Below are 15,352 nucleotides of genomic sequence, written 5' to 3'. Positions count from 1 at the left end.
TATGTTAAATTAGTATGTTTATATTAATATGTTTAAATTAGTATATGTATACATATATGTGCACACAATATTAATAATTTAAAAAAAAGAGAAGCGGGCGATTTTTTTCTTTATAATAGAATCGATATCTACATAGAACATTTAGAGCCATATCTTTATGGTAAAAAATATATAGGATACTATATGAAACGGAAAAGTGTATCAAAATAGAATATAAAGACTAAATAGTATAATTTCAGAGAATTAATTAAACTTTTCAAGTTTTTGATATATATTATTAAAATTTTTTAAATCTTACTGCCTATTTTTTTCATAAATCTGAATATAAAAGAAAATATTTTATTCATTCCTTACAAACCAGCAGTAAATGTTATTTTTTCTTAAGCGCAGTTACATTTTTTAATTACATTTTATGTAATTTTATCATCTATGTGTAATTTGATACATAAAAAAATGTACAATAATTATTTATCTTTTCAAAATTCTAATATATCTCAGAAAAATTATGAATATAAAAGAAACATTTTAGACATAAGGAAAAAACAATTCTAACACTTTGATTTTGCCACTTTATCTACCTCTTCCACAACATTCATAAATTTTCGCCATTGTTGCATGGTTAAGCATATTCCTATAAAAAATATCAAGATAAGAAATTATAAAAATATTTTAAATGTTTGAAAATTTTCTTCTAATTGATTATGAAATTTTATGTTCAAAATTTTATTAATTTTGTAAAGAAACTTTGTATTACCTTTTTTGCCAGGTTTCAAATCGCCTTCTTTGTCATAATACATTTCTCGGATATCTACATAATATTTGCCTTTGAAATCTCTCACATTTACTTGACGATTGTTTCCCAAATCCCAGATAGTTTCTTCTTCTTTTTTCATTTTTTTTGTTGCTGGTTTCTCGTCTTCAGTCTGTCTTGGTTTCTTTTTCTTTGACTGTATTTCCTGCAAAAAAAAAAGAATATAATGTAAGCACAAAACAAAAATTATAAAACTTTTATAAAGTTCAGTTTTTGAAAATAATGTACCTCTTCACTGCTGTCATCACTATCAGACACATATTCTTTTGACTTTGGCATCTTCGGCTCAACAGATATAATGGCAAAATCTTAAAAAAAAATTATTGTTGATTATTTAGAGGTCATTAATTTAAAGACGTTTTGAAAAGACTAAATTTTAAGAACATCGATTTCTATTCACGATATATCTTACATTGCTATTTAGTTTGATGTTTCATAATAAATAAATAATATAGTATAGTATAAGTTTGTTGCAAAAAAATACGATATTTTATAACATTTATACACATGCAGAAATATAACCTAAATTCTTTGCATCTGCGTTCTATCGTTTTCATATGATGAATTAATCAATATTTTCAAGACATAAATTACGATGAGAAATAAAATATAAATACTTCGTTATCGCATGTATTATTGTTATAATAATATTGTAAAATCATAGTTATATGCGATATATTACAAAAAATAACATACCAGCTTTCTCACAATGTCGCGGAATCCAGATCGTCTTTGTGGTAAACGATAAACGGACAAATGTCGCGTATGCGCAGTAGTACAAAGACATAGCAGACATATTGATTGGTTGGTAACGAATAGAGAATTTCCAGAATTTCTATCAAAATTCTTTGTTATATAAATGTAATCTCACTCTTACATTTTATATTCATATTTTTTGAATGAATTTAAATATATATATACATATATTTCACTTAAGTTTTCAAAATTAAAATAAAATTTAGTTATCATATTTTACAAATTGTGGTTTTGATGTTGACAAAATATAAAAATTTATCAAAAATGCAACTCTTTATTACAATTATAGTTCTTACTTTAAAGATCATATAAAAATGCAATAAGAAAATAAAAAATATCTTACGACTCTTCTATAAGGCGAGGCGTAAAAATCTATTTTCTTCTGCAATCTTTAATCTACACAGGTCCAACAATTACTTTTATTGTTTCCATTAATAACTTATTTGTGTCAAAAATTATCATTTGTAACACTTTTGCGAGCGGTTGTTGTATATAATATTTTTCTGCTTATCTTATAATTAGCTTCGCACAATTGTACTAATGCTTGTATTTTCTGTGACAATAGTTGAAATATTATCTTTTTTATGATAAATGATTACTTAATTCTAGTGTAATGCATTCTGTAAGTGACATTGTAAATTAACACGACAAGATTACATATACACATATTTATTCACTTTCTTCCTTAGAACGTTCCCTATCCGAGCGTCTGGATTTCTTCTTACGTCGGCTCGGACTTCGTGATCTAGATTTGTGTCTACGAGATCGCGACCTCGATCGATGCCGATGCCTGAAAATCGCCAAACCGACAAATATTAAAATATCGCATAGCTTTACATATAATAGTTGTTTAAAATTCTAGGAAAAGAAGAGTTTACCGATCTTTATGACGATACTGAGATCTGGATCTATCACGGTCTCGATCCTCATCTCGCGTCATTGAGTCTCTGTCTCTATCACGATCCCTCATCATTGAGTCTTTCTCTCTATCGCGATCACGATCTCTATCCTTGTCCCTGTCTCTATCTCTACCCATAGAATCCAATTCTCGATCTCTATCCCTGTCCCTGTCTCGTTCTCGGTCTCTACCGTCCCGCTGATCGCGCGGCTGCATCAAAGGGGGAATGGATGTTGGTGGAACCATAGTAGGTATGGTCTTAGGTCCCATGTCTTTATCATCTTCACCTTCAGTCATCGGGATTGCCAAATTTGTTGGCTGCCATGTCTATGATAAAAAAAGATAAAAAAAACCGTATATTTTTACGAATATTTCTTCTAACATAAAATAGACCATTTTCTAATATTAATATATATATATGTATGTATGTATGTATGTATGTATAAAGTAATATTTTCTAATATTACATAATTTTTGAGGTACAATTTAATGCTATTCTTTTACCGGATCATTACCCCACTGGTTGTCCTGTGTAGGTTCATAACTCTGATAATATGGATCAGCTTCTGGCATGTAAAATGGCGCCGGTTCTCCGGCGTATCCTGGCGGAGGTATATCAAACGGCGGCGGAATTCCTGCTCCAGGAGGTGGTACGCTCATGTCGGGGAAACCTGGTTTTCTAGAGTATTCTCTCCTATCGGCGGTCATGACTTGTATAACATTTCCTTTCGGCGGGGATTTATCCAGATTCCTTCGGGAAGCTAAACCAGAACTTCCAATAACGTCTATAGTCCCTGCCATCTTTCGCCCTGGCGGTGGGCCTGCCCTCTTAGGACCCATAATACCAGAATATTTACTATTATCATTGGTTATCGCTACTTGAGGTATTCTCATACTGCCAGGATTACCACCGCCACCTCCCGCATTCAAGATCAATCCCACTCCTGACTCGCTTCGCATCCGTTTCTGACGTTCACAATATGCCCTCCAAGTCTCCTCATTAAACCCATAGTTGAAGTAATCTGTGATATCCGCACCAGGTTGTCTCCATGGTTTATCCTCTAATTGATCTAAATTATATTCATGAGCTGGTATTCCATTGATAACTCCAATAGTCTCAAACTCATCTATACTGAACTTCCCCGGCTGTTTGCTCAACTTATCTGGTACACCAGATGCATTGGTAAGCAATCCTCCTCTTTTAATATTTAAGCTACCATATGCCGGTGTCGATTTGATATCGCCAATTACAACATGTACATCATCATCGGAGTCGGAGTCGGTGGCCGCTTCGCCGTCCTCTTGGCTAGAAGCTTCTCTAGTCCCATTCTTATTTGTATCTACATTATTCTCTTCCTGTATATTATTCAATGAAGAAGATTCTTCACCACCATCAATGGGAGAGCCATTACCCTCCTGCATCTATAGAAATAAACATATATAAAAAAAAATATTAAAGAGAATACAAAGAGGTCTAATATATAAAAAAAAAATAAAAGAGAAAGGACACATACAATCGTGCTTACTACATAAATATTATTTACAAAGTTATATTAATCTATTGAAGTGTGCAGATTATAAAGAAGATTATAAAAAATAGATATTGTAATGTGTCTTCATAGTTAAAATAAATATAATTATAAAATGTGTATCTATAAAATCTATGCATTTTATGAGAAAAATTGAATTGTATATAGTGAACAAGAGGTTAGGTCACGCATGTACTTCGGACGGCGTTTCATCAGTTCCCTCCACTTTACAATCTTCTTGAGTTTGAGATTTTTCTTGAGTTTTTGTCGAATCATTTTGTTGAATCTCCGATTGTATATTAGAATATTCCTTTCCGTCGGTAGAATCCCCGTACAACCACTGATCCTCGTTCTCGTCCGCCATTATTCCCGTTTTTTCTATTTGACAAGCATGTTGCACGCCTTTTCGAACATGGATTATATAATGCAAGACGAGAAAATATGTTGCACGCAGTAACCAATCGTCTACCGTATATATCTATTATCCCTAAAAAGGCAAGAAACTGATTGGCTATCACATTTTATTTTATTATCGCGCGCAAAAGTCATTAGAAATTACAGAGTAATCGATTCTTTCTGTTTCATGATTGAAAATCTAGTGTCCAAACAATTTTTGCACAAATTATTGTATTATTTGTTCTACTATCTTGTTAACGATGCAAATTTCTTTAAATTTCAATCGTGCAATCTATGAAAAATAACAATTTATTACTAAATTATATGCAGATTTATTAATAACATGGGTTATTAAATGAATCATTGATAATTTTTATTTTAATATAAATAATTCTTAAATCTATTATTATCATCAGCTGTACATAATTTCAAATTTTTGTGCATCATGTCAAAACCATCAAAGAATCCTATATGCTATTTACACCATCATTTCATCTATCAATCTATCGATAATTGCTCCTATAATTAGAATACAGTCCTTAAAATATATATATATATATATATATATATATATATATATATATATATATTTTGCTCTTTAAAGCTGTCACTTCATCTGAATTGTTATTAATAATATTATATACTCTGCGTCTGTTTTTATACAATTCTGATTTAACATTTTCTTCACTGAAAAAAATATGATTATGGAAATTAAAAATATGATATGGATTTAACTAGAAACTCTGTACCTTTTAAATTCTCTTACCATTAATCTAATCATTTATGCATTTGAGCGCGTTTTTACATAATTATTATTTGGAGAAGTCTTGCTGAAATCTGGTCGGATCGTTGTAAGCGTCTCATGTGTTTGGTCTTCCACTTTATTTAGCACTTTTGTAAATATTTCCACACCATCGTGACTCAATGTGAACCCTAAATTTACATTTTTTAAAGTTTTGTTTCCAGTCATAACATTGGCGATCTTCTTTAACTCATCAATATTCACCGATGATGCATTAAAATCTTGAAGTTGCAACATTACGTTAGAACTTGTGTTGTTCCTCATAATTTGCACAAAATCATTGTCCGTCCTAATTTCGGCAAGTTGCTTAAGCTTTTCTAATAGACTTTGATTTTCTTCGAAAGATGTTTTTTTATCTGATGCTTGCATTGTCCTCAAATTCTTCGAAGATAAAGATGGTCGTTCTTGAATCGAGATTACTTTTTCTGTTGTATTAGAAGTGACTCCAAATAATTTATCTGCTTTATTATTTGATGCTGAAATTTTTTCCGAACGGATAATTGGATTAGTAGAATTTGTGACAATAGATTTCGAGACAATTGGATTACTTTTGATATTTGTCGAAACTCTGGTACTGATGGAGGTCACAATTTCGACTATTTGTTCAATTATAGTGTTCTTGTGCCTTGAAGATTCCTTCTCGCTAAATCTTATAGAATCCGGCTGAATCTCTTGCGAAGAAAAACGTTCGGAAACAGCTGATTTGGTATTCATTGTATCTCTGTCATGCGTATAATTGCGTACTCCGAATAGTTGCTCCAAAGAAGTCGTTTCCTCAACAGTAGAGTCGATCTTTAATCTCGATTGCACTGATTTATCAATTTCTGTGTTTTTATTGGCAGATGCCAGGGTGACAAAGCTTTTTACGATGTAAGCTTTTAAAGTATCGTTATAAACTTTCTTTATTTCATCATTATTGACTACGGCATCGTTCGCGTAAGACTCCGTATTTTCTTTTGATTGATCGGGCATGTGCTCAACCATGTCTATTTCAATAAACGTTGAATTTCTGGATATGCTATTTTTATCGCCTGAATTTTCAGCAATCAATTTTCTAATAGGATATAAATAGTTCTCTGTAGTGTTAAAATGCGATAACTCATCGTGTTCATTATTTTGTATGATATTTGCTTCCGTTGACATAATTTGTTCATAATTTGATAACTGATCTATAGCATCGTTGTGCTCTGTAACAAAAGTTTCCACTTCTATAATCTCCTCTGAATCTGATAATGGCGTCACGATTTTATCCTCGAACACATTTGATCCCGTAACGATCTCATCATTCGAAATTAATAAATCGTCCGAATAATGAAGAGAAATGTTATCATTATAATTTACAGCGGGCGTGATTTTATCAACGGGTATTGTGTGTCTGAAAGGTTTTATAGTTGCCAAATTTTCGATCAAGCTTGATCTAAAAGCACCTCCATTTAAATTAGGAGTATTGTAACTAGTATAAACCGGTTGCGAATTAACATCGACGTTTCTATCCCGCAATGTATATTTTTCATTTTTGCTTAATGTCAACATACTGTCCCGATTTTTTATTTCTAGTTCAACTTCTGTGTCCGATAAAGGCTCCGCTATGCCAATACCGCGTGTAGGCGATTTATTCAAATTTTTTTCACTATCGTGTGATTCATTATTGTCAGGTTCTATCGTCGATATTAAATTATCAAATTTCTCTTCCGTCTTTTCAGTAGAGTTTGATGAGTTTGTATGTCTTTTTTGAAATAAAGCATTATCTTTTATTAAAATATTTTCGGAGATATTGCGAGTTATCAAACTTTCCGATATTTTTGTACTGGAAGCTTTTTTGTCGTTGCTATTATATTCTGATGAGATTTTTAACCTGACATTATATGTTTCCGAAGGCAACTGTCCGGCTACTTCGATGTCTGGTTTTTCATTATCGTCTGATTTAGACATTGTCAAATTTGGAACAATTCTGTCTCGTGGAAAGCCAGTTATGTCTGTGCCGATGGTACTGATGTCATGAAAATTAACAGATTCCGATAATCCTAATATTGCCGAGGGTGTCGTACTGGTCTTATTGTCGAGCTGTCTTATATTATCGCGAGGATCGCCTGTTAACGAAACAATTTTCTGCGTGCTCGATTCAGTACGATTAGTTTCTTTGATATCACCGTCAAATAGCAACTTAAATTCTGTATTATATACTGGTACGATTGGTTTCCACGGTGAAGTTTCCAAATCAGGATTATGGAAGTCTTTGAAAATATCTAAATTGCTTTGAGTAGTTGTGATCTTGAATGACGTTTTCTTTTCATCTTCCCGTTTTTCGTTTAATTTCTCCTCATTGAGCATAACTGTCATGGATTTTGTAAAAGCTGTGGAAGGTTTGTCCGTCGACGAATATTGTACGAAATTAGATGTTTTGTTCGATCTTGTCATTTGTTCATTAGAAAGCATTTTCCTAGTAGTATCTTTGATATCTGGTATTGACTCAGATGTTTTTTTAGTTGAATTATGAGCAGTAATATTAACTTTCGTCGCTCTATAAGTACCTTTAATAGTTGGGATATTGTTGAAATCTATGTCGGGTTCAATAGAATCGACCTTACTTGGTCTTACAGTATGTGTTTTTGGCTTTGAACTCGTAATTAAGCTGCTGGTTCTGTTTGGTCGTAGTAGATTATTTTTAGTAACCATGGCATGTTTTTGCTGTTCCTGTTTCTGATTTATGATACATATCTTCTCACTTTCTTCCTTATTTATTCCTGAAATTTTTATAGAAAAATAAACATTTCGAAAAAAATTAATAACATATTTTATTTGAAAAACAAATAAATGTTTAAAAAATCAAATTAGAGAAATCAGAGAACGAAAGACTGTTATGTGAATATAGCGTGCAGACAAAAATAAATGAAAGATATAGGTAGTAAAAATAAGAGTTAAAAAAGTTTGATATAACAAAAAAAAGAACGCGTAGTAACGCTGAATTATTTTTTATAAAATGTTTATTATAATGTTCACTAAAATTTCTAAGCAATGTCTATGATATTCTAATATCAAGCGCAGTGTTTAGTAATGCTCATTTTTTTTCAAAAAATTTCCATTAAAATTACAGCAATATCTAGTAATACTTTCCATGCATTACAATAACTCAGCAGTTCACCATTCTCGATCTAGATGACCATTACTTACTTTTCACCGATACAGTCGTCAGATCTAATTCCATATTTTTGAACAAAGATGACATTGAATATGTTTCTTTGACAATAATATCTTCGATAGTATCCTCAATGTTAATGATTGAACGTGGTATTTTCTTTCGATCAAGATACAATCTGAAGAAAAGTTTCAAGCCTCCATCCTCAAATTTCTCTATCGTTGTTTGCTTGTAGGATGAACCCAATACGCTTCTTCTAAATAGAAGCTCAAACTGAAAAAAATAAAAATATTTATTTTTAAGAAATTTAACTTAACTTTTTTAAGTAATTTTTTTGTATTTAATTTAAAACAATTCTAGAATATTTCATTTACAATGTTTTTAAATTTGCGCTCTTTTTCTCGGAAAACCATGCTTGTGCTCAGCTTTAACATGGGATTGTACTTTTCGCCTCTAATTATTCTGAAGCTACAGGAAAATTCGATAATAGCTGTAATCAAACAACGTAAAATATAAGGTATATTTATGCGACTTATTATATTGTTATGCAAATATAAAAAACTCACCATTTTTAGAATCTGTTCGGAAAGCTGTAATATTAAATATTTAATTAATAATAATTAATAATTCGGGTATAATTTATTATAAAATAAAAAGAACAGGAAAAAAACGAAGAAGAAAGGAACAATAAATTTTTTAAAAAGTAGTAAATTTAAAAAATAGTAAATTTTAAAAAGAACAAATATTTAATTTACCACCCATCCATAAAGCTAATCCAGCAATTGCTAGTACAGCGATCAACACTAACATAGAGGATATAATTAACATGGCACTACTAAATCTCCATGCGTTATTATTCACTCGTGCTGTCGATACCCTGGACCAGGTAGATCTCGGTGTCAAATAATAATCATTCTGTAATGAGAATCATTAGATATTTATAATAAGATATTTGATTTTTATTTGACATATATTTACTTAATAAACTCTCGTTTATGAAAGCAATTAAACATTCAAACAAATTTTTTCGGAGCGATTACATGCACACAGCCGCCGCTAATATAATAGAATAACGATTGCAATGTCTATTCATTTTTTATCCTTATAAACAATTTGAACAACAATCGTATAGTGTGATGTAGTACATGCATAACAGTATATAAGAAAAAGAATAAAAAAACAAAAATCGTGCGGTATTTTCCATAAAATGATGACAAGCTACAAATTTCTAACGGTTTATCTCTCGCGCTTCAAATCTAGATATTGCATCCGATATGGTCGATTTCATCGGTGTATATATGAGATTTTGCCTGCTTGAAGAAGACGCGAATCCAGCATAGAATCTTCTAGATATATTGCAATACCGTTATAATATTGCAAGTTGCAATATAACGTGACAGAAATGTATTGAAAAAAAAAATTGTAACTACTACAGCAAAACATTAGCAATATTTCATAAATATTAGGGAACGCATATTACTTATTAATTACGCTAATTAATGAATAAACATTTTAATTCTATCTTTTATAACTTGATTAAAAGTATTGATTTTATGAAAATTTATTGATAATTTTATTATTCAGTAAACACTGTTTGCTGCAATAACAATTAATGTAACGTAAATTACTTATATGATATAAAATTGTAATATCCAGCAGAATATTAATCTGAATTATATTATGATAAATTTATGATGCATCGTTTTGTAAACTAGTTTTCGCTATCTTTTATCGATACCATCGTTGCTCTAATATTTTTCAATGGAGATGCAGACCATATAAGAATAATTCTCGGCCGCACTTAAGTGGCGTTGCCGAGCATATCCAATTATGTACATCATAAAGCGTGGTAACAGCTATGCGATTCTTGAAAAGACTAATTCCGCCGTCTTATTAAAAATTCGTAGATATAACGACATTTCAGACGTGATTATCATTCGCTTGCTAAAGATCACATTAATAGGAAAACTAGAAAAATAGCATACTTGTCTGGATATATTGCTAACGGTTCCAACTAAATAGAAATGCACAATAGAAATACATTGCAAAAATATCTGCATAAGCTAATAACATAACACAGTTTGAAAATTAATATTTAAAGATACATTAAGAAATTTCAATATTTATAGATAATAATTTGAGAAATGTGCTTCGTGTAACTCTATTTGTATGCGTATCATGACCTGGGCGGAGTATATGTGCGACCTTCAAACACGCGGTAAAAAGAAAAAACGATACGAGTACGAACAATTTTGCTGAGTGCAAAGATCCTTCAAGGACATTGCCGCAACTTTCATCTTTGTCTGGTTTAATGAAAGGTTCCTAGAGAAACGCGCCAATGATCCCTTGGATCATTTACAGGTAGATGGTTATAATTAATATTTACCCAATATTTTGGAAATCACATTATGTAATCTACATAAAACAATCACACGAACACACATATAAAATATAATTTTATTCAAATATAACAAATAATTACGATTATTTATAATGATTGACACATTCAAATATTAAAAAAAAATGTAATGTCGATTTATTTCTCTCGCGTAAAATGGAAATCATTTTTCATGTTGAATCATTTTAAGAACAATTCTAATGACAAGATACTTTATTTTAAGTTTTAATTATATTTAATAATTATTTATTGAAATTTAAATGAAATTGCAATTGAAAAAGTCAATTGATAGGAATTTCAATATGATTTACTGTCAGTATGATTATAATTTTTATAACACATTTATATTATATATATATTATAGATTTTTTTACAACTTTAAGATTTAAATCGTTTCAACCATAATTTATTTATCAAAGATTCTATTAAATATTATTTTTTCGTTTGTGATAGGACACATTCTATGTTCAACTGTGCACTTATATTTTAGATATTTTGAACTTAATTATCAGGTATTGTAGTGATTGTTGGTAAATAAAAAAGACATTATTTACTGCGATTATATTTCTATTTTATCATATCTCATCTTATGAATCTCATTAAGAAATTTAATTATCATTCGGATGACGTTCTGAGACGATCCGAGCGTATACGATCAACAATTTAAATATCATCCGGGATTATTAGCATAAAAGATGTTGTGTATTACGTATATATTGATGTGTGCAATTTGTTCTTCATGATGTGTTATTTTTTTCGCATATCTTAAGTTCAGACTTATTCTTTGGTTAGAAGAGTGCATCTCATTTAGAGATTGTATTGCATATAATATAATTTATCATGAGTAAATGCATCGCTATCGTCACAATTATCGTTCACCGTTGTTGACTTGATAACGGTACCATTGTACGCGAATTGCGGGCATGTGTCGACAATCAGACTAAAGCATCTAATTACTCTAGGGCACTGCACCGGTGAGAAATGTGAATTTTAATACAAAAAGAAAAAAAACTTATTAAAATGAAAATCCTAATTGCTGAATAATTTAAAAGATTGTAAGATAAAATATAAACGGAAGAATTTACACGCACAGCCGGATGTCTTATCGTTAGTAATACATAATATGTTTGTTTTGAAAAGAATATCTAAAAAAATATTATATAAAAAGTAAAAATTTTTTATTTATTATATCCATAAAATTTCTATTAAAATTTAATGTAATTTTTTTATTTAAATCTTTTGCGTCTAAAATTATTTTAAGTAATAAAATAAAATATATTCTTCCCATTATCATCATTGTTGTCAAAATTTTAAATTAAATAATTTTGTCATATTGTATTTTTTAATTAATATATAATAAATTCAAGACTTACCTGATAAGCGTAAGGGCTAGGTCTATGAAAATAACCGTCGGTATTCATCACGGCATGACTTTTTCTATCGCTACACATGGAAGTCATTTTCTGAATTCTTGAACGCTTATCGAGTTATTTCCATACATTCGTTGACCTTTATGATTTTAATTAATTTTTCCAATATTTCTTGAGATGATGTTGCATCGTGATGATATTACGTGGAGGTTGGTCAAAGTATCGTTTGCATTTTTATTATTATGTCTGTACATTCATCGATTGTTAACACGTTTTCAATTAAGAAACTTCTCTGCAGTCTTGATGCAATTGTTGATATTTGTGATCACATAAATAAATTCATAGGCGAAAAACAATCACACGCAAGATACTGCTCAGTGTCGCGGAAAAATTCTTGATATCCATAGAAATGCCGTTAAACAATTATGGAATAACTTGAAATATATTTTTCAAGTTGAAAAATATTCACTCAACTCCATTCTTTTAGTTGCTGTTATCGTTACTCGAGTCTACGAAGACGATCTATAACGAATTGTTATTATCTGTCAAAATCACACCAATTATACGAGTTACTGACTCAAGTGTGTATAATTTTTTTGCTCGTCGAAATGTTTATGCACACGATATTTTTTTTAAGACCTATACAAAATAATCTGAATGAAGACGAAGGAGGTAACGCGAAGCAAGGTAGAAGCAAGTCCAGCACTACCACATCCTTCCTTCATAACGGTTGATCACTAACTGACGATGTGAGATCTCAAGGTACTGCCGTTCTTCATCTTCATTTCTATTCGGGCAAGACATGCCGCACTGCCAGTACATTCAGCTTATGTATATGGCAGTTTACGATAAATTTTCATGTCATTTTTTTGTACTTCCATAGTTATAATGCTTCATATTTGAGATCTGAAGCGATGCGGTAGCGTCGCAACACCGAGTATATAAAAATAAATCTGGTTTGTCAACAATCAGTTGCCTATGTACAGGAGTCGCGACGCTACCAAGCAGCTAATCCGGAATATTTGGATCATGCTTTCAATTAATCTATCTATATAATAATATATCTCGAGAACAAAAGCCGATAATCAAGAATTTAACGGCACTTTTCTTATGCAAAGTTAAGTAGCTTTTGTTTGCGAGCAGTTCCGAAAAAATTGGTGCAATCAATTCCGAGATGTTATAATAATCTATCCCGCAAAAAATTACAATTTTTCTCGCCGACGTTTTCTTTCATTTTCAGACTCACATACGTAAGATAGACGAAGATGCATGCACATAAAGATTTTATCACCTTATTCTAAATTATTTGTATATGACATTGAAAATCATTTTTTATCATATTTTAATGCTTTCATACGTATAACAGCTGATTCTGTCAAGATTTAATCTAATCATGATTAACATAATTATTTGTCCTTGCTTATATTATAATCAATGTTATGATAAAGAGAAAAACAGAGAAGTAATCAAACTCGAATAGAAAATAATTATTTTATAAGGAAAATTAATATAAAATGTTTGTGATAATTAAAAATAATAAAAAGCAATTTAAAATTTTAAAATAATAAAGCACTGAACTATATTTAAAAAAAAACTATATTAAAAAGAAAAGAAAAATATATTTTGTTGAGAAGATCAATAATTCGCAAATAGATTTTAATGATAAATCTCGATTATATTACCGTATATTACATTTTCCAAGAATAATGAAAAGAATAAAGAGAGTAAGAGCGGATGGGGAAGGCGAAGGGGCAAGAAATTAAAGGATGAAATTTGGTGTCGAAAATGCGATTTTCTCTAGTTTCTCACCATTTCGCTCACAACCGTCACGCGAATTCGGAACGGCTGCGGCCAGCCGGTCGTTTTTCGAAAATCTCTTCTTTTGGCCTACGTCTATTGATATCAGGAAGGACAATGATCGCGTGTATGAGTCGACCTATAAATCTCGCATTGTCCGGCTGCCGATGTTTAGTCGCCCAGATATTAACCCCACGGTGAAAAGGTCGTGCACTCGGTATTGTTCGATGGCTGACCCTTCTCGTAATAGAATGACCCCTGACTACTTATTTATCAAGTTACGAGCGTTCGGTCCACTCGTGACTGATTTTATACGGTGTGATAAAATACAAAATTCATGCAAACTTCTACGGAAATAATTATGCCCTTTTCCGCGCATTACAGCGAATATAAAATTATACAATATTGTAGCTTCTTCAACATTTGAGCTGTCAAAATATCAATAATCCGCGCTATGATAGTCATTCAACGAAACAACGCACAGCATGTTAAATATTTTAGAAAAATAAATAATATAATTTTTTTTATATTATTAATCTTTTTTAGCATAACAAGCCGTTATTGACAAATTCCACTATAATTCTCAATTTTGAGAGACAATTTGGTGAGATTGGTCCACGTCAAAAATTGGCATATGGAAACATGTGCTCTATTCACGTTAGGGTGGTGTCAGCAGATGAACCAAGTATGGGTCAACCGATCACAAGCGTGGGTCAGCTGTCAGCTTGTTTGTCCTTAGAAAAGGCCGCCATTTGTGGATTGCAGCCTGCGTTTTGCTATACGCTGGTCAACCAATGATCGGCACTCCCAAATATCAACGAACTATCGTCGATTATCCTTTCGATTTCTATAAGCTCACGAATTTTTCATCGCAATGATTGCAAATTCACAAATGACTACTTATAATTAAAATTCAACTTCCATCCTTCTTCTCCCTCTTACTTGCATTTATGCTAATTATATATATGCTGTTAGTGTGTATTCTTGTTTGCATGATAAAAAAACATTCAACGAATGAAAATTGTATTTATTATTTCTCTTTAACAAGAAAATTAAATATGCCGCCAAAAATATTAAAATATTAAAACAACTATATATACTATTGTTGTTATTCATCCGCAATAATAAACTTTATTATTATTATTTTCATATTGTTATTTGTTCGCGTATACGCGGTGTGTCTTGAGCACGTGTTGTCACACGAGAAAATGTGTCTCACGCATATTTATACCTGAGCCTGAATGGGGTATCCCTCGTTTGAACAGCTGCTCTTACCTCTTTCGCACTCCCACATGAGATTCCAAGTTTTGCAGAAAAGGCTATTTTTCCATCAATCTAGGAAAGGGGTAAATACGTATGCGTATATAGCAATATATGTCTGTCACAAAAGAAGCGGTTATCGAGTGCAATCCATATCTCCGTTATAAAGCTCGCTTCGAAAAAGCGATAAAACAAATTT

General features: G+C 31.1%; 3 protein-coding genes across 4 annotated transcripts; all 3 read right to left on the bottom strand.

Annotated features, from left to right (window-relative positions):
• Window positions 1–323: 323 nt before the first annotated feature.
• On the bottom strand, window positions 324–1,635 carry LOC126855947 (activated RNA polymerase II transcriptional coactivator p15). Its single transcript, XM_050604055.1, has 4 exons — window positions 1,508–1,635; window positions 1,040–1,119; window positions 755–956; window positions 324–631 (listed from the first exon to the last, which is right to left on the bottom strand). The coding sequence occupies exons 1-4, from the start codon at window positions 1,605–1,607 to the stop codon at window positions 549–551; spliced, it is 465 nt and encodes a 154-aa protein (XP_050460012.1). The 5' UTR covers window positions 1,608–1,635; the 3' UTR covers window positions 324–548.
• A 186-nt stretch (window positions 1,636–1,821) lies between these two features.
• On the bottom strand, window positions 1,822–4,385 carry LOC126855932 (pre-mRNA 3'-end-processing factor FIP1). Its single transcript, XM_050604017.1, has 4 exons — window positions 4,191–4,385; window positions 2,970–3,887; window positions 2,446–2,792; window positions 1,822–2,357 (listed from the first exon to the last, which is right to left on the bottom strand). Exons 1-4 carry the CDS (start codon window positions 4,356–4,358, stop codon window positions 2,237–2,239), a joined length of 1,554 nt encoding a protein of 517 aa, XP_050459974.1. The 5' UTR covers window positions 4,359–4,385; the 3' UTR covers window positions 1,822–2,236.
• A 436-nt stretch (window positions 4,386–4,821) lies between these two features.
• On the bottom strand, window positions 4,822–12,820 carry LOC126856170 (uncharacterized). Of its 2 annotated transcripts, none has more exons than XM_050604444.1 (7): window positions 12,100–12,820; window positions 9,084–9,243; window positions 8,895–8,918; window positions 8,703–8,818; window positions 8,364–8,601; window positions 5,157–7,936; window positions 4,822–5,077 (listed from the first exon to the last, which is right to left on the bottom strand). In XM_050604444.1, the coding sequence occupies exons 1-6, from the start codon at window positions 12,184–12,186 to the stop codon at window positions 5,172–5,174; spliced, it is 3,390 nt and encodes a 1,129-aa protein (XP_050460401.1). In that variant the 5' UTR covers window positions 12,187–12,820; the 3' UTR covers window positions 4,822–5,077; window positions 5,157–5,171. The 2 variants fall into 2 exon arrangements, with proteins under 2 accessions (XP_050460401.1, XP_050460402.1); XM_050604445.1 differs by lacking the exon at window positions 4,822–5,077 and having other exon boundaries at window positions 5,180–5,323; window positions 5,397–7,936.
• Between the last annotated feature and the right edge of the window lie 2,532 nt (window positions 12,821–15,352).

The sequence above is a fragment of the Cataglyphis hispanica genome, chromosome 17 (genome assembly GCF_021464435.1).
Source record: "Cataglyphis hispanica isolate Lineage 1 chromosome 17, ULB_Chis1_1.0, whole genome shotgun sequence".
Taxonomy (NCBI): domain Eukaryota; kingdom Metazoa; phylum Arthropoda; class Insecta; order Hymenoptera; family Formicidae; genus Cataglyphis; species Cataglyphis hispanica.
Note: the sequence above shows the minus strand (reverse complement) of the source record. Positions and strands in the feature narration are given on the sequence as shown.